Source organism: Chroicocephalus ridibundus, chromosome 5 (assembly GCF_963924245.1).
Source record: "Chroicocephalus ridibundus chromosome 5, bChrRid1.1, whole genome shotgun sequence".
Classification (NCBI taxonomy): Eukaryota; Metazoa; Chordata; class Aves; order Charadriiformes; family Laridae; genus Chroicocephalus; species Chroicocephalus ridibundus.
This window is the reverse complement of record NC_086288.1, coordinates 41977166-41999428: the sequence shown is the minus strand read 5'-3', so window position 1 is coordinate 41999428 and position 22263 is coordinate 41977166. Positions and strand designations below refer to the sequence as shown.

Genomic DNA, 22263 nt, shown 5'->3' with positions numbered 1-22263 from the left:
CTCGCTGTTGTGGCTGTGTCCACGAGGCCAGAGGGATGTGGCAGATGTCTGCCTCGTCAAAGTGCTTCCCCTGGGAGCACTGCTCTAAGGTCTGCATCCACATCTGCACCCATGAAGCAGCTTTCTGGGCCATGGTGGAAGCGGTGTTGATGCTGGACTCCGAGATGGCTGGGGCAGCATCTTGCTGGCCCTGATGTTCAGGAAGGCTGAAGGTGGGAGCCGGTGCTGGGGCTGGGGCAATGCCTCATTGGCCCTGCCTGTCCCTCCCCCAGCCCAGCATCTGTCCATGCCGGAGCACTGCTCTCCCACGCATGCAGCACGGCCCCTGGGGACAGTTGGGGCCCTCCCTGTGCTCTGCAGCTGGTGGCCAAGAGCCAGGCCAGCCCTTCTGGGAAGGAGCAGCTATGGCTGTTCCTCGCCTTCCTGGAAGAGCTCCTGCTCCGTTCTGGCCCCTGCCAGAGGCTTTGGGAGGCAGGCAGCTCTGCAGCGCGGGCTGCCTTGAGGGCCTGTGTCCGGTCCTGCTCCAGCAGGGAGGAATGCGCGTGTCGAGCCAGACCCCGCTTGTGACGGGACTCCCGAGCCCTCGCCCCTGCCTGTTATTTTTAGGAGGTGAAAGAAGCACAGTTCCTTGGGGGTGCTGTGGCAAAGGGCGGCTCTGAGCCGCTGCTCCCTCCCTGCGCTCTTCCCGCCCCGGAGAACAGACCTCCTTTCAGGCGGCCCTGGCCTCGCCAGAGGAATTTGCTCCCCTAGCAAGCCCCAGCCGGCTGCTTGAAGGGGAAATAGCTGAGACGCCGGCGGCGTTTCTCGCATAGCTGCTCCGGCAGCGCTGACCACAGTGCTTTCCACTGCCCGGAGCCAGAGCCTGCCCCAGCCCAGCTGCCGGCTGCCCTTCTCTTCCTCCCCGGGCACGGGGAGGAGCGGTCTATCCCCCAGCGATGCAGAGGTGGCTGAAGCTGCCTCTCTGTGCTGCTCTCTGCTGCAGATGGGCCCAGAGCGACTGGCGGAGGTGGGGTGTCCCTGCCTTTGCCCTCCTGTCATGTCTTCGTTCTCTGTCCCTGGCTCTGCTGGGCTCTGCTCCCTTCAGGCCAGTCGAGGCAGCCCATCTCTGCTGCAAGACTGCAACCCTCGTGGGTCACAGCCCCGTGGTGGGATTTCTGCTCAATACCATTTGCATTGCATCTGGTGTGGGGGAACCAGCACTTCACCGCATCCCTGCCGTGCTAGGGTGGCCCCGTCTGTTCCCTCCAGGGCCGTGCCCTGGGGGTGCTTCAGGCCAGAGCAGCGGTGCTCGGATTCCTGCTGGCCCCTTCCTCTCACCCGCCCTCCCTAGAGGGCCAGTGCTGTCTTTCCCTAGCCCAGCACTGGCTGAGGGTGGTGCAGCCAGGTGAGGGGGAACTGCTGTGAGGCCGGTCCTCGCCCAGCCAGGGCGGTGTGGGCTGGGGGGAGCTTCCTTGCTCCATGTGGGTGTTGGAGGGGGGTGCAGGAGATGGTGGAGGGGCAGCTCCTGCGCTCTGTGCTGGAGGATGCCAGCCAGCCATGTGCTGTGCCTCCCAGTCCTGCCAGCCTCCTCGTCTCACCCTAGAGAAGAGCCGGCAGCCATTGGGGAAATAGAACTGACAACTTTATAGAGAAAATAAAATTACAACTAAGAGAATGGGTGTGGGATCCGCTGCCGGGCAGCTGGAGGCAGTGCTGCCAGGGCAGGGGTGGCCACGCCACCCCCAGGGGACAAGGGGCTCCCTGGGGCTCTGCGGGTGCTGTGCAGGGGTGCGAGTCCCTGCGTGGGCGGTGGGTCCTGGGCTCTGCTGGGGCCAGCTGAGGGCAGAGCCCTGGGGAGTGCCGTGGGGGTGAGAGGAACCAGGGCAGAATGGGGGAGCAGGAGGGTGCAGCTGGGACGGCAGCGACCGGGAGCAAAGGCGGGGCATGGTGGGGGGTACAGGACCTCCTGGCCCATACCCATGTGCCGCAGCCCAGGGGACGTGGGCGCAGAGTCTTCTGGCCGGTGGTTGGGGTGGTAGCCCCAGGCTGGGAGGTGCAGGTGCGCGGTGCCTCCAGCACCAGCTCCCCGAGGCGGGGAAGGGCGGCTGGTGACGGTGAGAGTCCTGGGCAGTCTCCAGCAGGGCACGGTGGTGGCGGTGCCAGGCATGAGGCCTCCCCGCCGGCCCCCCAGCAGCTTCCCCCACCTGTGTGGGGTGAGGGAGGGAGATGCCCGTCTCCCCGGGGGCCAGGGCCCTATGAAATCTGGTTGTTGAGCTGACCTGGATACTGCTCAAACCGCTTGTTGGCCTCCTCACTGAGCGCATCGCCTGGGTGGGCAGAGGGCAAGAGCTGTGGGCTCCAGCACTGAACATCATCGCCTGTCCCCCCAGCCCCTCTGTTCCCACCCCAGCTGCCCCCAGCCCCTGCCTCCCCATGGCAGCCTGGCCATCCTGCCCCAAGCCCCACAGCCTGTCCCCAGCCCCACTGCTTCCTGCAGCCCCCTCATTGCCCTCCTCCTGGGCCACACCTGCCAGGACATCCCTTGCCCCGGCGTCCCCTCATCCCCGCAACGCATCCCGGGGCTGTTACCGATGTGGCAGCTGTGCACCCAGATGCGGTGCCCGTCGTACTTGCAGTTGCATTTCATGGCGTTGTTGGTGAAGTCGCTCTCTGCCACCTCAAAGTTGGGGTTGATCACAACCTGTGGGGCACTGTCAGTGAGGGTCGCAGCTCCCTGCCCCACACCCGGCAGTGCTGCAGCCCTGTGCTGTGTCAGCTTGGCCTTCGCGGCCTCGGTGGAGCTGCTGCCTGTGGCATGGCCCCCAGCACCCCAGCCCTGTCAGGACCAGTCTCCCCAGCTGCACTGGGATATGCTGGAGGGCTCTGAAGAGCCAGTGGCTGCCGCTGTGGTGGGGGCGGCCCTGTCACTGTGCACCATGTGCCCACGAGCAGTGTTGCTCAGAGCAGGGAAACCCGGGCTGAAGCATGCCCGAGCAGTTCCCGCATGAGCCCTGCACATCTTCGGGCAGGAGGACAGGCACTGTCCCTCACCAGCACACATCCCACCAGCCCCACCATGCTCCAAACCCACTCAGAGAGCACGGGAGAGAGGGCCAGGTGGCGGGGGCGGTGGGAGAGCTGGGGGTGCAGGGGCAGAGGGTGGGAGGGATGCAGGAGGGGCCGGGGGCGGCTCAGCTGCAGCACCTGCAGGATGTAGTTGCCTGGCTTGACGTCAGTGATGTCGATCCACTGGCAGTCGATGTCGTGCCGGTACAGGTCCCAGCAGCCCACAGTGATGCCCTGCTCCCCAAAGTTGGCACACTCATAACGCTTGGCCACGTCTGTGGGGAGGAAGAGAGAGCGGCTCGTCCCTGCTGCAGCCCTCTCTGCGCAGCCCCCGTGTCACCCCCCCAGCCTGGCCCCGTGGCTGGGGACAGGCAGCCCCACAGTGGGAACACGGGCAGGGACGGTGCCGCAAAGCCCCACAGCGCCCACCTTCTTCACACTCGGTGTCCTCAAGGCAGAAGCTGGCCTTGTGTCCCTCCGCCACCTTGGTGCCGTTGGGGGTCAGGATGTCGTAGTGGGTGAAGATATCCATGCTGTGGTAGTGCCTGCGAGAGGGAGCCCGCAGCATCCCAGCTGCACCAGTGCCCTGGCACGGGGGAGCTTGGGCGGATACTGGGGGCAGAGGAAGAGCCCCACGGAGCAGACGGGAAACTCTGCAGCAGGACCCCCGCCGCCTGCCCAGCCCCTCGCTGTTGGGGGAGGTCCCCACAGCCCCTGATCTGAGTCCCGCGAGGTCGGGCAGAGCTCAGTCGTGCCCTAGGAGGGGACATGGCTGTCCCCAGCAGGACGGCCCAGGCAAGCAGGGGGGCTCAGCTGCAGGGCACAGCCTGCAGCCCCCATCCCTGCTCCCCCCAGGCCCCCCAGCCCCAACACTGCTCATCTAGGGACAGCCCTGAGCCAAAGCAGGCAAAACTGGACACTGGGCAGCAGAAGGTGCCTCACCCAATGTCACCCTCACCTGGCGTCACCCTCACCCGGCGTCACCATCACCCCAGTGTCACCATCACCCAGCCCAGCCCAGCAGCACCATCACCCTCTCCCCACCCTGACCCCCCCCCCCCCCCGCCTCCCCAGCCCAGGCTGTCCCCCTGCCTGCATGCCCGTCCCTGCCCGTGCCGCGCACGCACCGGTGGCACTCATGCCAGACCCAGGAGTGCCGGCCGGCCTTGGGGCGGAAGTCGGCGCGGCCGTTGTTGTGGATCTGGGAGGAGAAGCGGAGCAGGCGACGGTGCCCGTAGGGCCAGTTGGCCTGGCGGGCCGAGCTGGAGAGGCAGTTCTCCTCGGCGGCGCAGTACAGCATGTGCAGCGGCCGGTCCTCGATGTAGGCCGTCTCCTGCACCAGCGGGGCGTGCAGCAGCAGGTCGGAGGCGGCTGGGGAGCAGGCGGCTGCTCAGGGACAGACGGCTGCCCCGCTGCTTGGCAGGCGGCAGGGACGGGGCGAGCAGCCAGCGCGGGCAGGGAGGGCTGAGCCAGCCGAGGGAATGCGTGCCCTCCCCACCGGCAGGGCACAGGCTGACCCTGCAGCCCTGTCACCTGCGAACCCCATTGCCCGCAGCCCCATTGCTCACAGCCCCTTTATCTGCACCCCCCGGCCCCATTGCCTGCAGACCCCACCGCCTCCACACCCCATTGCCCACAGCCCCCATTGCCTGCAGATCCCGCTGCCTGCAGACCCCATTGCCCACACACCCCACTGCCCGCAGCTCCCCCCCCGCTGCTCACTCTCGGAGCAGATGACACCTGCGGCGAAGCGCGTGCCCGTGTTCCTGCAGTTCAGGCTGGTGCCATGGTGCTGGCAGTGGCTCAGGGACATCTCGTGGCCGGCGCACTTCACCCCGCTCAGCACCATCTCCGTCACATTGCTGGCGTCCCAGTACCACGTCTCCTGGAGGGCGAGACAGGCTGGGTGGCAGGGCTGGCCGCCATGGGGCACCCGGCTCGCACACACCCAGGCTACAGCCACCACCCAGCCAGGGCACAGCCCTGCCCACGTACCCAGGCTGCCCACAAGGGTCCCAATCCTACGGCACGGAGCAGCCACATCCCTTTGCCCTCATAGAGCCCCACAGCCGTCGGGGAAGCACCGGTGCCTGTGCTTGCCGAGGTGTCACCAGGGGCTTCCCCACCGGCACCTACCGTCACCGCATGCAGGGAGTAGCCCAGGCCGAGCTGGCGACAGGCCACCATTGCCTCCTTGGTGGTCCAGCCATCGCTGCACACCGTGCCCCACTTACTGCCTCGCTTCACCTCCACGCGGCCCTCAAATGTTGTCCTCCCGCCGGCTAGGCGGATCTGCAGGGAAGCCCTGGGGCCGTGAGCAGGGACCCCACACCATGCCACCTCCCACCCCATCCCTTGTCCCATGTCCCGTATTGTCCCTGTCCCTGTCCCCGCGAAGCAGTGGCGGTGGTGGCTCGCTGCCCTGGCCAAGCTGGCGCTGGCACCTACTTGTAAGCCGTGGTTAGCGAATCCCAGACCCAGCTGGCGACAGGCCACCATCGCCTCCAGTGTACCCCAGCCTTCGCCGCAGACCAGACCCCAGCGGGGCTGGTCCCCATCGCCAGCCCCCACTGCCACCTCGACCCGCCCCTCGAAGCGGCTCCGGCCCCCGCTCAGCCGAATCTGCGGAGAGAGGCAGTGGCAGCATCATCATCGTCACAACTGATGCTCCCGCTGCTGGGGCTGCATCCCACAGGATGGTCCTGCCCAGCACCTGGCTGCGCACCTGGATGGGCGCTGAGCCCAGAGCTTTGGGGCACGCAGGGAGGTGGCAGCCAGGAGCTGAGTGGAGCCAAGCACAGCTTTGGTCAGCAGGGACCTCACCAAAAATGGCGGGTTTGGGGCCAAGAATTTGCTTGTGAGTTTGGGAACTGTCTCACCAAAGCAGGGAAAATGGTTCATTTTGAAATGGCATTCTCATTTCAGAAATGATAGGTATGAGAAAGTTAAAAATTATTAAAAAGCCCAAAGCAGATGAAATGACAGGGCAGGGCAAACAGGAACATGCGGCTCCATTTGCTCATTTCATCATCAGTAAAAAAAAAAAAAAATCTCTTTTGGTTGGCCCACAGTGATTTTTTTTTCTGGTGCTTCTGCCGGGGAGCTGGCATGGGCTGGCAGCAGGGAGAGCAGCAGGGAGCAGCTGCCCCACACCATCCCACACAGCGGGATACCACGGGGCACCCACACCCCCCCATGGCCCTCCTTCCACCCCTCTCCTCACAGGGGCAGCTTGGGACTCCCACGGCAAAATCCCCCAGGGCAGCCCTTGCCTCACACCAGGGGCAAATGCGTGGGGTGCGATGGGGTGCAGAGAAGGAGAGATGATGGGCCACCCTACAACACGTCCCATGGGCCCTCCCCCAGCAGCCCACTCTGGGGGCCCCGATGCCAGGATCTGCCAGGCACCGTGGCCCCATGGATGCAGGCAGCCCCCCACGGTGCGCACCAGGTTCTCGTAGCCCATGTAGGGGGTGTTGCAGCGGACAGCCGCATCCTCCGTGTGCTTGCAGTCCTCCTGCGTGATGTTCTTGAAGGGGCAGCTCCAAAGGGACTTCTCGGTGCCCAGGCACTGCACTTCGTTGATGTGGATGGGCCCCGTCCCTGCCGGGGGGACGGCAGGGCTCAGGGCCCATTGACATAGGGACAGCCATGGCCATGCTGTCCCCATGGCTGCCCTTGCTCCTCAGCGTGCACCGAGGGAGCTCAGCACACTCCTGGCCCCCATTGCTGCTGCCCAGGGCAGCACGGCTGAGTGGCCACTGTCCCCTGGAGATGCTTGTGGCAAGCCCTGCACCACGTGCGAATGGCAGCCAGGAGCCCACAGGACAAGCGCAGCCATGGCTCCCCCCAGCCCAGCAGAGCCTTGCGCCTGGGCAAGCGCCTCATCCTCAGGCAGGAGGGCGATGCCTGGCCCCTCCACCCCAGCACCCTCACCTTGGCCCATGCGTGCCCCAGTGAGGGCCTCCTTGGCGCTGCCAAAGCCCAGCTCTCGGCACACCACGCTGGCTGACAGCAGGTTCCAGCGGTCGTCACAGATGGTGCCCCACTCGCTGCTCTTGAGCACCTCGACGCGGCCCTCGCCGACCTTCGCACCACCCTTCAGCCGGATCCGTGGCTGCCGGGGAGCAGGGTCAGGGCACGGTGTGGGACAGCATGGTAAGGGACAGCACGGTATGGGACAGCACGGTATGGCACAGTGCAGCATGGCACGGCATGGTGTGGCACAGAGGTTGCTGGCCATGACACCTGGGATGTGCAGGGACCGGACACTGCCCCCACCTCCTGCTCCATGTCACCCAGGGACCCGCACACCTGCACTTGGGTGCAGCCCAGGGACAGAGCCCTGAAGTAGCCAGCTGTGGGCCACCGCAGGACTCATCCCCCTCCCTGCGGGGCTCACCTGGCCCTGCTGCTGTTGACGCTGCTTCTTCTTGTGGCCATTGCCAGTGGCAAAGAGGGGCCCAGGCACACAGCTGACGACGGCGGGCATGCCAGCCCCGCAGGCGGTCGAGGTGTTGCCCCGGTAGAACTCGAAGGCGCACATGGAGAGGTGGACCTCCGTCCCCGTGCAGGACACAGAGTGCAGGCGGTAGTTGAGCTGCTGCCGCTCCGTGAAAAGCCTGCAAGGAGAGAGGAGCCCTGAGAGAGGACCGGCACGGCCAACCGGCAGCGGAGGTGTCGATGGCCACCCTGCCTGCGGCTACACTCGCTGTTCATGTCCCTTGCACTGTCCCCAAGGGAGAGATGCTCTGTGCCTGCAGGGCGCCCACCCCTCGCCGTCTGCCTGCCCCACACCCCCGGCAGCATGGGGACATGCATGGCACCGGTGGCACTGAGCGGGGCTCCTGGCACTCAGGCTCTCCACTGGAGCCATTTACCTCTTCTTGGGCCCTACGTCCTCCCTGCGCTTTTGTTTAGGCTGAGATTTGGTGGCCAGCCTGGAAAACAGAAAACAACCGTCAAGGAGCCTGGGGCCTCAGGCTGTCACCTCCGCCAGCTGCAGTGACGCAGGGAGCACAGCCTGCCCCGGTTGTCACTGAAGACTGAACGGGGCACGTTGGCCTCCCAGGGAGACTCATGCACGTCCCCTTCGTGTCACACATGGGTGCAACGGCATCATCTGCTGCCAGCAATGTGACAGAACTGCCCTCCACAGCAATGATGCGGTTTCCTGCCCACATCCCACCAGGAAACTGTGCCGGATGCAGCAACATCCTGCGCTGCCTTGTCACACGGCAAAAGATCAAACACCAGCCGGCAACGATTTGATCTGTGGGGTGCAAGTGAGGTGTGCCCACGTCCTCATCCAGACACCAGACAACGTCACTGCGCTGCGCTCCGAGGGGAGCGGGATGCCCAGCAAGCACAGCACCAAGCAAGCAGCGCGGGAGGCGGGTCCTGTCCCCAGTGCCATGGGGGGCACGGTGACACTGGCTGCAGGCTTGCAAGGACCCACAGCTAGTGCGGGGAGCTCCCCGGGTGCATGCTGAGCGGTGCGGGGAAGAGGAGGCTGCCCGGGGCCTGGCACACGCGTGATGTAGGTACAGTCCCAACAGGCTCAAATACTTTGCTTCACGCGGGGAGGAAGATGCTGAGCAGGGCCAAAACCCCTGTGAAGGGGTGAAGAGCAGAGGGGACTGACACTCCCCCTCCCAGAAAGAAGGCAAAACCAAGCCCGGCAACTGACCCCACTGGCCAGCAGGTCCGTGTCAGCCCACACAGCCCAGCGAGCCCCAGGACACGGCAGCTGACAAGGAACCAGGAGTCAAATGGTTGGATGGAGGACATCAGTGCTCATTCGCACTCATGAAACCACGTCTGGATCCTGCACCCAGTTCTGGATCCCCAGTGCAAGAAAGCCATCAGCTCAGCAGTGCGAGCTCTGGGGATGGCCACCGGGGCAATCAGGGCTGGAGGGGAGATGGGGGCACGGGGCTGTTCCAGAGAGGGGCTGAGATGGCTGGACCTGGACCTGCAAGGGGCTGTGAGGGACAACGGCTCTTCTAGCCACGGGAGGGAAGAGCACGAGAGAAAACCGGCCCGACCAGCAATGTGAGGTTCAGACTTGGTGTAAGGAAAACTTTCTCCCCGTTGAGGGCTGCTCAGCTTTGGAGCAGAGGCCACGAGGCCTCTCCATCCTCGGAGGTTTTCAAAAGGCAACTGGATGAAGTCTGGGCTGACAACAGCTGGCCCTGCTCCATGCAGGGGGTCGGACCAGGACTCCCCGGGGTCCCTTCCAGCCTGGATCAGCCCGTGACCCCACGTACGACTGCAGCCGTGCAGCCCCAAATTGATCAGCCCCAGCAAACCAGCGCGTGGCTTTCAGGAGACAGCTCCTGCTGGGGGCAGAGGGAAGGGAACGGACTGCAGGCTCATGGACTTCGCAAAGCATTTCATACAGTGCTGCAGGGGAAATACCTGCCCATTGGAGAAGGGGCAGCCAGCACCAAACCAGATGAATTACAGCACACTGCAGTGAGCAGGACCTGTTGGGGGGGGGTGGTTTGAGGAGATCCCATGGGCTGACCCTGTCTGGATTTCCATCACCAGCTCAGGCACGGCTGCAGGAGCTGGCGAGGATGCCCGTTGGGGACACAAAACTGGGAAGTGTCCCAACGAAGAGCTTGGGATGGGTCCAGAGTGTGGGGCACCTTCGGCACCAGGGAAGGCGGTGGGACTGGGGCAAGGTCGTGTGCTGGGGGCAGAGCAATGTCTCCGTGCAGCAGTGGGCTCAGGCAAGAGGTGCCATGCCATAGTCCAGAGAGGATGGGCTCTGGCTCCCTGCACCCACCATCAAATTGGGAAGCGGGGTTCAGGGATGGAGGGAAAGGACAGTCAGACCATCCCTGGGACTGGCAGAAAGGCAGCAAGAACGAGTGGGCAGAGGGTGCAAGAGATCCCGAGCAGATGCAACACTCCTGACAAGACCTGCCACATCGTGCCCATCGCACCGGTGCCCAGCACCACTAGCACTCCTGTGCCCATCACCCTGGTGACCAGCACTGCTAGCGCTGCTGAGCAAGTGCTCTCATGCTGGCGCCAGCCCACCCTGCGGGGAATGGAGGGGTGCGCAGCCTTTCCAGCTTCCCCATTGCCGCTTTCTGCCGAAAGCAGCCCATTTCCACAGCCCTCCCTCCCCATCCGCCAGGAGAGACAGCTCTCTTCCAAGGCCTCCAGGTCCCTGTGGGGCCACAGCACAGGACGCTGAAGCCCCCTCTGCACCTCCCAAGGCATCTGGCCTACAGTGGGTCTGCTCTGCAGTCCCAGATCCCTGTGCCAGGACTCCTGCCTGGTATGTGGGATGGGGGCTGCTCCACCTGGGGCATGGCTGGCCTGGGAGAAAGATTGTCTCTCATGGTGGACAGGGGACCCCGGTGTGGACAGGCAGGTCCCACCGGGGTGGGGTTTGTCCTGCCTGCCCAGCACAGCCCCCGGTCTGCTCCTTTCGGATCCATTTGCGCCAGGATCCATTCCAACAGCAGAGACCGGTGGGGACGGACAGCCCAGCTCTGCCAAGGGCTCAGCAGATGGGGCACCCCGGCCCCTTACCTGCTGCCTGGCTTCAGGCGCCGGCCCTTCATCCTGGCTGCACGCTTCAACCGCCTGTGGGAGCAACACCGCGGCTGCCCAGTCAGGGGTGGGTGCAGCACCGGGCACCACGCCGTGGGCGTCATGCCCATGCCCACACCCCTGGGCCCCTCGCTCCAGCCATGGTGCTGCTGGAGCATCCCTGCCTGGCTCAGCTGCAAACCTCCTCTCGTCACAGGGACCCCACACTCCGCGCTGGGGGGAAATGTGGAGGTGCACCACTGCCAGGGAGCAAAAGCTGCCCTCTTGGAGCAGCCTCTGCAGTGGTGCATGGGGCAGGTGGGCAACCATGGCTCCCCAAGCCATGCCATGGACCCCCAGCTCAGTTAGCGGGTGTCCATATGGCCAGCTGGGGCTAGAACTGGTGAGCAACAGGGATGGGAGGGATGCTGGAGAGCCACGATGCCCAACAGCACACACCCCTGCTGTCCCCCCAGCATTGCTCCGTGTCCCTGGCACTGTACCCAGTTCTGCTCCAACACCCCAGCCCCGTGGGCTCCCTGCTGGCCTCACTCACTTGTAGAAGTTCCTGTTCACCTTCTTCTCAGCAGGGAAGCCCATCATGCCGCAGACGACACGGCTGTTCTGGCTGCTCCAGCCCTCGTCGCAGATCTGTGCCCAGCCATCCTTGTAGCGCACTTCCACAATGCCCTCTGTCACCGGTAGCTGCCTCCGGGCCCCGGACACCACCGACCGCAGGCGGACCTCCTCCACGTGGCTCTGCTCCGTCTGCAGGGCACAGGTCAGCACAGGCTTCCACTGCACCCCGCCGTCCCAGATCCCTGCCAGCCCTTTCCGAGGGATGCCCCAAGGATGCAGGCACCCACAGGAGATGGGGTCCCAAGTTCCAGGTGAGGAACAGGGACAGCCAGGTCCTGCATCCCTGCAGGCCACATCTGATAGCCCTGGGGAGCCAAGGACTTAATCCCATCCCGTGCAGCCAATGCTCCACCTCCCCCTGCCCCCCCAGATACATCTCCTGTGAGCGGTCAGGAGAGCCAGCGCTGCCGTCCCGTTGACTCGGGACCCTGCACCCAGAAGCAGGGTGCCCAGACTGCCCCATGCCCAGGCACCCACCCAGAGCAGGACAGAAGCAGGGAGTGCCGGGACACTGGGCACAGCCTGCAGGACACAGCCCCAGCTGTCCATACCTTGCAGGAGACCTGCCATCCCATACCCAGAGCTGTGCCATGTCCCCACATTCAAGCCACATCCTGAGCAGAGCTTTGTCCTCCACAGGTACTGTGGCTGGCGGGGGGGGACAGGGGCCCCAGCCAGAAAGACAGAGGCAGCCATGAAAGTTGGTCTGAGAGACAGAGAGCCTGTAAGAGAGGGCGGGAGAAGCCGAGCATGCCGGAGGAGTGCAGTGTGGAGGAGCAAGTCTGGGAGTAAGGGTGTCTGGCAGGCGGGAGAAAGAAGAAAACAGGCTGCAGGGGTGTGAGACAGACCCCCTGGCCCAGAGAAGCTGCTGGGGGAAGTAGCAGCTCGGGATGCTCAGGGGAGGCCATGGAAGTGCTGTGCTCCCATGCAGGGCAGGGGAGGGATACGCCTGCTGCAGGGTGGCCCACCACAGTGCCGACTGCTCCCTATGGCCCCAGAGCCTGGCTGGACTGGGCGCACCCCAGGGAAATAGGTGCTTACGTGACTCAGGGTCTGGGGGGCCAGGGCAGCGGGGAAGCCCTGGGGACATGGGGACAGCCCATGTGCTAGGGCTCAGGGAAGGCACCAACAGAGTCCCCTGGTCCTGCACATGGGAGCCTGACAGTGTGCAGTGGGGATGCTGCCTCCCAACTCTTCAGGGAGGACTGAGGCCAGGCTGGGCTGCCCCACGGCAGGGCTCCCGGCAGCTGGCTCTGCGGGATCTCTGCCCACCCTGGCCAGCAGCTTCCTCACCTCGATGACGTTGGAGTCCTTGAAGCCTGGGATGCGCTCGTCCTTGCAGATGACACCCGCATCTTCCTCGTGGCTGCAGTCGCTGTTCCCCCAGCCCCGGTGTTTGCAGTCCCCAATGCTCTTCTCACCTCCGGCACAATTCACGTTGTCCAGCCAGATCCGCCCTGCCGGACATCGGGGGTGAGGGGGGGGCCAAGCCCATGCAGCTTCCCCCGGGAGCAGGGAAGGTGCCCGTGGAGCACAGCCGGGGACCACACAGGTGTTCAACAGAAGTGTGGATGTTGAGGTGGGGGCAGCCCTCCCACGGCACAAAGATAAGGCCGGGGAAAAACCAAGAGTAAAGCCCTGAGTGGGGCATCTGCAGATGGGGAGCTTCCACCTCCCCAAGGGGCTGCTCTGCCAGACTTAAAGCCCCCATGCAATGTGCACGGCGGGGTCTGTACAGCATCTCACCCGCAGGACAACCCATGACACCCCAGCACCACATGCCCACACCAGCCCGGACCTGCAGCCCCCCTGCAGCCCCCAGGGGCACGAGCAGCCCCACGGCTGTAGTGCCTGCAGCCACCCTGGGTACACACACAGCCGCTCACACGCAAACACACAGAGTTTCCCAGCCCGCTTTGCATGTGCAACACACACACATGCGTGCGCACACACACGCACACACACACTGCTGGGCACCTGGCAAACACAAGACCTGCCTGTCCCCCTGTCCCCCCCACCACTGCATGCAAACCTGCTGTGGCAGGCATACCACCCCATGGCAGCGGGCTGACAGCCCCGGCACATGCAGTATGGGGGGGGGCTGTGCCCACCGCCCCTCTCTTACCGACGCCTTTGCCGTACTTGGCGCTGTGGGCCCAGCCAGTGGCAGCCACGAAGCCGAGGTGCCGGCACAGCACATGCGCGTTGGCCAGCGTGAAGTCGTCATCGCAGATGGTGCCCCACTCGTCGTTGTAAAAGACCTCGACGCGGCCCTCGTTGTGCTTGCGCGGGTAGCCAGCCAGGCGGAACTTCAGCTGAGGTCCGGGGGTGTGCGTGGGGCCTGGGGGGGTGGGCTGGGCACTGCCAACCCACAGCCACACGCTGCTCAGCAGCACCAGCAGCTCCTGCCGTGCCCACGCGCCGCAGCTTCCCATGGCAGCCTGGCTCTGCAGGGGCAGAAAGGGTCAGGGTATGTGGGATGGAGGAGCCGTGCCGAAACACCAGCTCCCCTCATCCAGCTGGGTAAACCCCCGAAACACCAGCTCCCCTCATCCAGATGGGTAAACGCCCGGCTCACACGCTCAGTCTCGTCCCCGGATGGAGCCAGCTGGCTCTTGCCTGCAGTCCCCTGCACCACCCCTGCACCCCCGGGGCTGCCACCAGCCAGGGCTCTGCCCGACGCCTCCCCGGCACCTCGCACCCCTCCGCCAACAGCCGCTACTGAAATCCCACCACACTGCCAGGTCGCACCTCCTGCGCCAAAGGGCAGTGAGGGCAGACAGGCAAAGGGGTGTGCGTCACCCCCAGGAGGGTCAGTCGGAAAGGAGGGGATCGGCTGCCAGAGCAGAGGGAGCTGGAACGGGACCAGGGCCCGGGGAAAGCCCAGCTGGACCAGCCAGGAGCTTGATCCACCACGAGCAGCGCGGTGGCCACTGGCGGTGAGGGGCTGCCAGCCCACGCTCCTGCCCGCTGTGAGGAGCAGGGCAGCCGGAGCCTTTCACATTCCACTCTGTGCGGCATTTCTCCAGCCCTCCAATAACATCTGTGGCTCCTTGAATACCTGAGGGAGATGTGGTATTCCTGCACCAGCCCCACCGGCAAACAATGGTGAAAACACTTCTCTGTGAACCGCCTTCCCATGCTCTATTCCCATTTATCCCATCAGGGACCACTTTAACCCCACGGGTGCCGCTGCAGCCCAAGAACAGCATTTCTGCAAGGGCAGCGTCAGCCCTGCTCTAGGCTGGGCTCGCTGTGCTTTTGATGGCAAAGCTGATGCCCACCCAGCACCACCGGCACGGTGACCCGCCTGCCTCCTGCCACCACAGCCTCACGTCACCCTTCCAGCCAGTCCCTTCCACAGCTGGGAAAGCACACCCCCAAACCTGGGAGTCCCTCTAGGACAGGCCCACCAGAAATACATCTCTGCGTCCTACATCCCCCACCCCAAGAGCAGATCCGGCACGCTGCACTCACGCAGATTGTGTCACACGGTTTGTCGTTAGACAGTGTTAAAAAGAATAAGGTCTGGCTCACACACAAGTAGGGGTGATTTAAGACTCCAACATTTAGCTGCAGGGTTACAGAGGAAGGAAAACAAATGCAAACCCCGCACATGGTCCCGGCGTGGGGCTGTGCCCCCGGGACCTTTCTCGCAGACCCTCCCCATGGTGCCAGGACACTTCCTTAGCCAGCACGCTGCCCTGCGAGCCTTCATCCCCACTTTCTTATGACTCGCTGCCTACGTGCCAGTTCAGTGGGAGTGCAAGGGTGTATTGGGGCATCTTTGGGGACCCTGGCTGCTCTCTAGGTGCCGCGCTGTAGGAGCCCCTTTCCCTGGTCTAAGGCCTGTCCACCTGTTGCCCCTTTGTTCCTGGTCCCCCGGCACCTGCAGGGTGACAGCAAGATGGACCTTGCTTTGGGAAAGGGGTCCTCACAAAGCAAAGGGGCTCTCACAGAGCAAAGGGGCTGGGGAGTCCGCCCTTGGACAGCACAGCCTCTCTGGGGCCTCACCATCAGCCTGGCCACTAACACAGGGCTGGGGGCCGGCATAATCGACCCACTGCCCCACCAGCTCTCAGGGCAGGGTTTCCACAGAGCTCCGCTAGCAGGAATTGGCCCCGTTCCTGCTCTGTTCACTCTTCCAGATGATGGAGGCCAGGTCACTCCTCCAGCCTGTGGGGATGCCTCCTGGACCCAAGGCAAGGACGAACCAGGACAGTGACCAGAGACAGCCCCTTTTCCATGCCCATCACACCAACAAAACCTCCTGAAGACATTGCCCAGCCCTGCTGCCTGCCTGCCCCTTCGGGCATGCGCCACATCGGAGGTGCCACCAAGAGCAGTAAGTCCTTTGGGATGAGTGCCTGGTGGCCGCAGATGCTCAGGGAAAAGGGGTAGGGCTAACAATGACCAACAACACCGGTCCAGGACGGTGCAAGAGATCATGGGGGGAAGCACATCAACCCCCTCAGGGCAATCTCATCAGCACCAGGTCCAGCTCTCCTGTATCACAGCCTGGGGCATGGAGGACACCCAAGTGCTGCTGGAGTGCGCCCCGGCTCAGCGCAGCCCAGGAGCCCTGGGGTTGGTGGGAGCTGGCTCTGGGCTCCCCGCACCTCAGCTGCCTGCTTTGGCACTGCGAGAACAAAACAAAGCCCAGCAGGACGCATATTTGTGGGCAGGCAGCAGGGAAACGCTTAGCTGAACCATTTAATCAGCCTGTTATGGCAGGAGAAAGAGGAGGGCAGGTGCAAAAGGCCACCCCAGCCCTGCCAGCAGCTCGGGGAAGGGGGTCTCTGGGCTTGCCAGGAGGAGGCAGGGCAGGAACGCCCTGACCACATCTCTGCTCTGGCTGGAAAGCAGCGAAGGGATGGGCTTACCATCTCACAGCAGCAATAAAACACTTCTTATTCTGCCCATCAGTCACGGAAGGGACATCCTCCCTGCCCAAAAGAGGCATTATAAATCTTCAGAGCCATACCACTTTGAATGACACACAAGTTTGGGCCCTCTCGGTGCCAATTGTAACACTCCTTGGAAGACTGGGAAAGCTGGAAGCGTGTAAGGACTAAAAGCTTCACCGGCACTTGCACTGAATGAGCAGGATGACCTCTGCTGCCGCGGGCTGCAGGCAGGCTCCGGGCTGTTTTGCAACGGGGTCAACACAACGCTGAAGGACAGCAGCACAATTAATGCCAATCTCCGCGGTTCTGCAGAAATAACCTGTGTCAGAAAGCTGGTGTGACCTTTTATGAGATCACAGGTTTGGTTAATCGGAGTAACTGTGTTGATATAACAGGCTGAGACTGGAAGGCATTCAATTCATCTTGCACCACCTTTTAATGAATAATTATCACTCAACAAAATCAGTGCACCTTCTACTAAGTGGATTAAAACTGGTCACCTGCTGGAACTAACATGTGGCTACAACTGGGAAGTCACCGTTCAGTGGGCTTTCTGGTGAGGATCACATGCTTTTCAAAGCAAAACCATGTCTGGAAGAGGAAAAAAGTCCTCTCCTGGTGCAGTCTGCAAAGACAGAAATGGGCAGGAGCGTGCCTGTGATGGGAACAGACCTGGACAGCCTGGTAAAATGGCATCATGTAGCCTATATCCCCCACTACAAGAAAAATTTAAGCCTTTGCATTTAGGAAAAAAGCATGTAGGACCTGAGACCAGAACACGGCACCTGAGAAAGCGCTTGGGCTTTGTGCGGCAAAGCACCAAGTCCCAATGGAGCCCCAGTCCCCACCAAGCCCCAGCAGTGTGACCTCCAGGATCTGGTATGCTCAGACTGAACAGGATGACCGAAATCATCGGTGTCGGTGAGACCACTTGGCTTGATGACAGGTCTCAGACCCAGCCCTGCAGCAACATGGGGCAGCCCCACATGTGCCTGCAGTCTCACGGCCCTGCCAGACGAACACCTGGCCCCATGTCCTGCTGAGCATGGGGCGCAGGCAGAAGAGCTGATGCTGGGAGGATGTCCACGTCCCGAGAATGTGGTGGTTGGTGCAAGAGTCGTATGGCTCCAACCCCTACAGCCGGGGCAGGAGGTGCCCTGGGACAGGGCAGGGACATCCTGCTGCAGCCCCACTCTGGCACGCCCAGCTCAGCTGCGTCGGCCTCTGTATTTAAAAGCCCACCATGAACTTCTCTTCCTCACAGTCCTTCCGTTGCTTGTGGACCTGCTCAAACTTCTGCCATCCATTCCTGCATAAACCCCAGCTTGCTGCCACACTTAGCACTCTTCTCCCCGGTCATGGCTTTCCTCTGCTCAGGCTCCAGCGTCCCTCTTCCCCACCGCCCTGCCTCTGCCCTCGCAGCTCAGCCTGTCCTCAGCTCTTGCTGCTCATCTCACAATTTTCTAGTGAAATGCCCTGCTGAGGTCTGCAGGGGCCAACAGCACTTCCCGCACCCAGGATAACCTCCGATAGCTGTGGGGCTGGCAGTGTCAGCTCCCCGGGGCGCAGCACGAGCTGTTTCCCCGTTTCTGTACTATCTCCCTCTCTGAACGTGCTCCGAGTCCATGTGCCAGGGAGGTCAGGCTAACAGGGCTCTCATTGTCCACATCACTTTTTCCACGGTCTGAAACGCAAGCAGCGTTGAGTGCATTTGCTCTTCTCCAGCCATGTGGCGCTGCCCGACTTCCCCGCTCTGCTGCCAGGCCTGGCTCCGGGGGGGAGCCCACCCCCAGCCCCGTTGGGGCCGTCCCAGGGAGCAGCGGCACAGCTTCGCAGGTTGGCGGACGGGGCTGATCCCTGCGCAGCATTTCCTGGTTTCACACCTGGAGCCCCTTTCCTCCAGCCCTGGCACAGCCCTACGAGACGGCAGTCCTGGCACGGCAGGAAGGCACAAGATCCATGACACGGCTGGGGCTCTTCGACTGGGACAGACAAACCGGGGGTGGAGGGGGTCCCTCCACCCTGGAAGGGCTGATCAACCAGCACAAGAGTTCCAAGAGGGATTTCCCATCTCCTTCCCATATTCGGCCAGGGGAAGGTGCACCACTTTGCCCAGCCTGGCAAATTCTGGGCTACTCCTGCTGAGAGCAAAGGTCCCCACAAGGGTGACAGCTCCCACCCTGTCATGGAACAGCTATGCACCAGCACAGCGGGAGGACGTGAGCACTGGTGCCTTCAGAAGACCAGGAATCTGCAGGAGCCACACACATCCCCTGGAGAGGGTGAAAGGCAGAGGTGGCCAGCCAGCACCTGCGGAGGGGCAGAGGGCTGGGAATCAACAGGGACATGGTGTCCAGGTGTGTCCCCTGGCTGCTGCCGCCACACGCTTTAACAGGAGCCGGGCACAGTCCTGCCCGGCCATGCCTGCCCCAGCGCCCCGGCCGTCCTGCTGCCAGCTGCCTGCTCCAGCCAGGAACAGTCTCCTCTTGGACTGGGGCTGCTGCCAGAGCCTCTGGCCTGTGCTGTGCCGTGCTGAACGTGCCCACCTCGGCACACGAGCGGGCTCAGAGGCACAGCAGCCCTCACGCTACAAAGTGGAAAGGGCTCGGGAGGACGGGCTGGCCCTGAGCGAACGCTGGGCGTGGGAGCCGGAGAGCAGCCCAGGTCCTCCCCGCTGCCCAGGAAACCTCAGGAATGTCCCGGCCGGGCGTGCACAGGGCCCCGAGCCACATCCTGGCCTACGGCGCAGTTGGTGCTGGCAGCCGGGCATCCGAGAGCCCTGCGGGGCTGAAACCGCGGGGCTCCCCTCGCTCCCCTGGCCTCGGCACCATGCCATGCTGCCGAGGCCAGCACGGGCACAGGGACCCTTCAGTGCCGAGGGCAGCCCTGTGTGGCAGCAGGGGCCACAGCACTGCTTGACCTGCTCCCACACCAGCTCCACCAGCTCTGCCTGTCCCAATGGACGATGGGGGCTCCTGTGCTCCCCCAGGACCCCCCATGGCTCTGCGTCCCTGACTGCGTCTTGCACAGGGGCTGCACCTCCCAGAGAGGTTCGGCTGTGCCAGAGAGGCTGAGTGGTGCTGATGAGGGGTGCACAGAGCCTGGGGGGTCTCCTGGCTCCCAAGGGCTGTTCAAACCTGATGTGCCATTTGGTATCCACCAGGGACTCAGAGGGATATCGGTCTGCCCCGGCAAAACCCCAGTGAAGGGCAAACAGACCTCGGGAAGGGGCAGCTCCTCATGAACTGGGGCCCCCAGCAAGTTGGCGTGTTTGATCAGCGTGTGTTAGGGCAGCCAAGCGCAGGGCATCCTTGCAGCACAGGGATGACATCCCAGGCCACAGCAGCAGGGCCATGGCAGGTGCTGCATGCAGCAGCAACATGCTCTCTTAGCAGCAGCTTTGGACACACGCACAGGGACATGGAGCAACCCAGGCACTGACAACTGGAAGGACTCAGGGAAGAGCAGCACAAGTGACCGAAGACCTGGGAAACTCGCCAGCACAAGAAGGAAGAAGCTCCCTCTGTTTATCTTTCTTTGGGAAGCTTAAGGGATGACACAGCCACACTCTGCTGAGGCCCACACCAGGACATCCCTGAGAGCGTGGGTCGCGTCCCCAGCACTCGGGGCAGGAGAAGGTCTGGTGGGTCCCATGGCTTCAGGCGCTGGTCTCCATCCCTCCCCTTCTCCCCAGGGCCCCAGGACGCACAGCCCAGCAACGTCCCTTTCGCAATTCCGGCTGCCTGGATGGGCCTGCTCCGCTATTCCTGCTTCCCGGCAGCCCTGCGGAGCCAGGAGTGTGTGTGCACAAACTGGGGGAGCCCTGACACCCCCACCTTGCTTGGGCCAGGACCGGCTGGCTCCCTGCCTGCCAGGACCCCATGGGATCAGAGCTCTGGGGTGAGCACAACCAAAGTCTGGAGGGCAGCAGGGCTCCGCAGCTGAACTGGTCCCAGAAGTACCATGGAGCAGCCCAGGGCTGCAGGAGCCTGGCCACATTGGCAGGCTTGGAGACACCTCCCAACACCTCCTGCTGGCTGGGACCTCGCTGCCCCACACTGCTGAGAAGGTGGGGTGCCTGTCCACACTGTCCCGCTGTGTGGCCCCATCCCCGACAGTGACACTGCTGTGGACAGTACACCCCAGCTCCTGGGGCTGCCCAGGGTGTCAGCTGGGGCAGAGCACTGACTGCACACTGGCGCTGTGCTCCATTGGGCTACCTGATGTCCCCCTGTCCTGCTGTCACCTGCTAAGCCAGGGCAGGTCACAGTACAGCTCTTTGCAGTTCCTAACACCACCCAGTTTCCCCAGGACACAGCAGGGCCACCAGCTCTGCCAGGGGCTGCCTGCTCTGCTCTAGGGCTGCCCTGGGCTCCGGAGGGGCAGCCCTGGGAGGAACCAGCTGGAGGTGGGAGGGAAAGACCCCAGAGGAATGTGCAGACGCTGCAGCCATCAGCCACAGGGTCTTGAGAGCCCAGACAGGCTGAGGGGCAGGCGGTGGGGTCTGAGGTGCCCAGGCACCCCACAGCAGAGCGGCAGCCTGCTTGGAGCTTCTGGGAGCTATAGGCTCAGCTGCCTGCCTGCTCCTCTGGAGAGCAGCTGGGAAGATGCAGGGCCAGCAGTGAAGAGGAAACGCACCCCCAACCCTCACGCCTCACATCCCTTCATCCATCCTCTCTTCCAAGGGCCACGGCAAATTCCATCTTCATGGAAACCCTGAGTCTCCACCGACCTTTGCAAACCACAGCTCGGCAAACAAGCCTCCCGAAGCCCGCTCGGGGGTACGGCGTGGCTGCACCAAGCCCCGACGCGGCACCCCACAGACCTGCTGGGTCTGCTGGGCGCCCCTTCCCGCCGAGGGGGCGGGAAAGGCAGGATGCCCGCACCCTCTCCCACGCAGGGGCAGGCGGCAGAGCGAGCACAGCTCCCCGCCGCCGGCGGAGCGCACAAAGCGAGCTTTCTGCAGCGAACGCCGGGCACCCTCCCCACAGCCGCGGGAAGCTGAAGCCCGCACCCCACAGACACGGCCCCGACACGCTCCGACAACCAAGGCGGGGGCGGGGGGGGGCGGTCGGGCGGTGAAACCGGCGCCCCCCGCACACTCCCACGGCCCCACGCAGCCCGCCCCGGCCCCGCGGCCGCGCACAGGAGACACCCAGACCCCGCGCACCCGGCCCCGCTCCCCCCCAGCCCCACGCTGCCACGGCGGCACCCCCGCACCCGGCCGCCCCCGTTCCCACCCCCGCCCGCGTCCCGGCACGGCCAGACGGGCCCCGCGGGTGCCGTGACCGGCTCGGCGCACCCAGCCCCGCCGCCGCCGGGACGGTGCCAGCCGCGCTCCCCGCCGGTCCCGCTCGGATGCCCCGGGCGGTACCTCTCGTCCCCGCGGGCTGCGCGGCTCCGGCGGCGCCGAGCGAGACCCTCCAGCCGAGTACCGGCGGGAGCCGAGCCCAGCCGAGCCGTGCCGAGCCGCCCCTCTCCGCCCCGGCCCGCCCCGCGCCGTGCCCAAGTGTCCGGGGCCGGCCCGCGCCCAGCGGCCCCGGCCCGGCCCCGCAACCGCTAGGGCGAGGACGGGCCTCGCGCCCCCGTCCCACGCCCCGGCATGGGGCTGGCCCCACCGGGGCCCCCGTCCCGACTGGGCTCCGCTTCAGGGCCGGCCCCGGCCCCCCGGGAGTGAGATTCTGGGGCGGGGGGAAGGGGGGCTGTACCCTGCGGGGGGGGCAGCCCCGGGCCTTCCTGCGCACAGCCCAGCCCTCCCCGCCCGCTCGTGGGGGGTCCCCGAGCCTTGCGTGGCCGTGGGCACTGGGTTCCACCGGCCCCGGAGCACCGAGCTCCCCGTCCAGTCTGGGTGACCCGCGGCAGCCCCGTGTACAGGGACAGGGCTGCTGCCACCCTTCCGAGCGGCTCTCGGGGCACGGCAAGCCATAGTCCTGGCAAGGGGCCCCCCCGCTTCTGGTCTCTTGGCCACCCCTGCCCCCACCTCCTCCTCACCTCTGGGGCCAGCCGGCTCTGGAGGGCACGGAAGAGAAACCTTCAATGATGGTTTTCTCCTTCCACCCTTCCCTCCCAGCACTTTTCCAGAGGCTGCAGCAGCAGGGCTGGACAGACGCCTTCCCCCGTG

At 64.3% G+C, this 22263-nt stretch overlaps 1 protein-coding gene across 2 annotated transcripts; it reads right to left on the bottom strand.

The window, feature by feature from the left end:
• Nucleotides 1-1604: 1604 nt before the first annotated feature.
• Nucleotides 1605-21757, bottom strand: LOXL3 (lysyl oxidase like 3). 2 transcript variants are annotated; one of them, XM_063336630.1, is made up of 14 exons: nucleotides 21517-21757; nucleotides 13361-13682; nucleotides 12529-12692; nucleotides 11153-11364; nucleotides 7448-7667; nucleotides 6982-7162; nucleotides 6494-6648; nucleotides 5494-5667; nucleotides 4768-4930; nucleotides 4173-4416; nucleotides 3475-3590; nucleotides 3184-3320; nucleotides 2569-2680; nucleotides 1605-2306 (listed from the first exon to the last, which is right to left on the bottom strand). In XM_063336630.1, exons 2-14 carry the CDS (start codon nucleotides 13668-13670, stop codon nucleotides 2233-2235), a joined length of 2262 nt encoding a protein of 753 aa, XP_063192700.1. In that variant the 5' UTR covers nucleotides 13671-13682; nucleotides 21517-21757; the 3' UTR covers nucleotides 1605-2232. The 2 variants fall into 2 exon arrangements, with proteins under 2 accessions (XP_063192700.1, XP_063192699.1); XM_063336629.1 differs by lacking the exon at nucleotides 5494-5667 and adding an exon at nucleotides 5182-5337 and having other exon boundaries at nucleotides 21517-21681.
• Nucleotides 21758-22263: the final 506 nt, after the last annotated feature.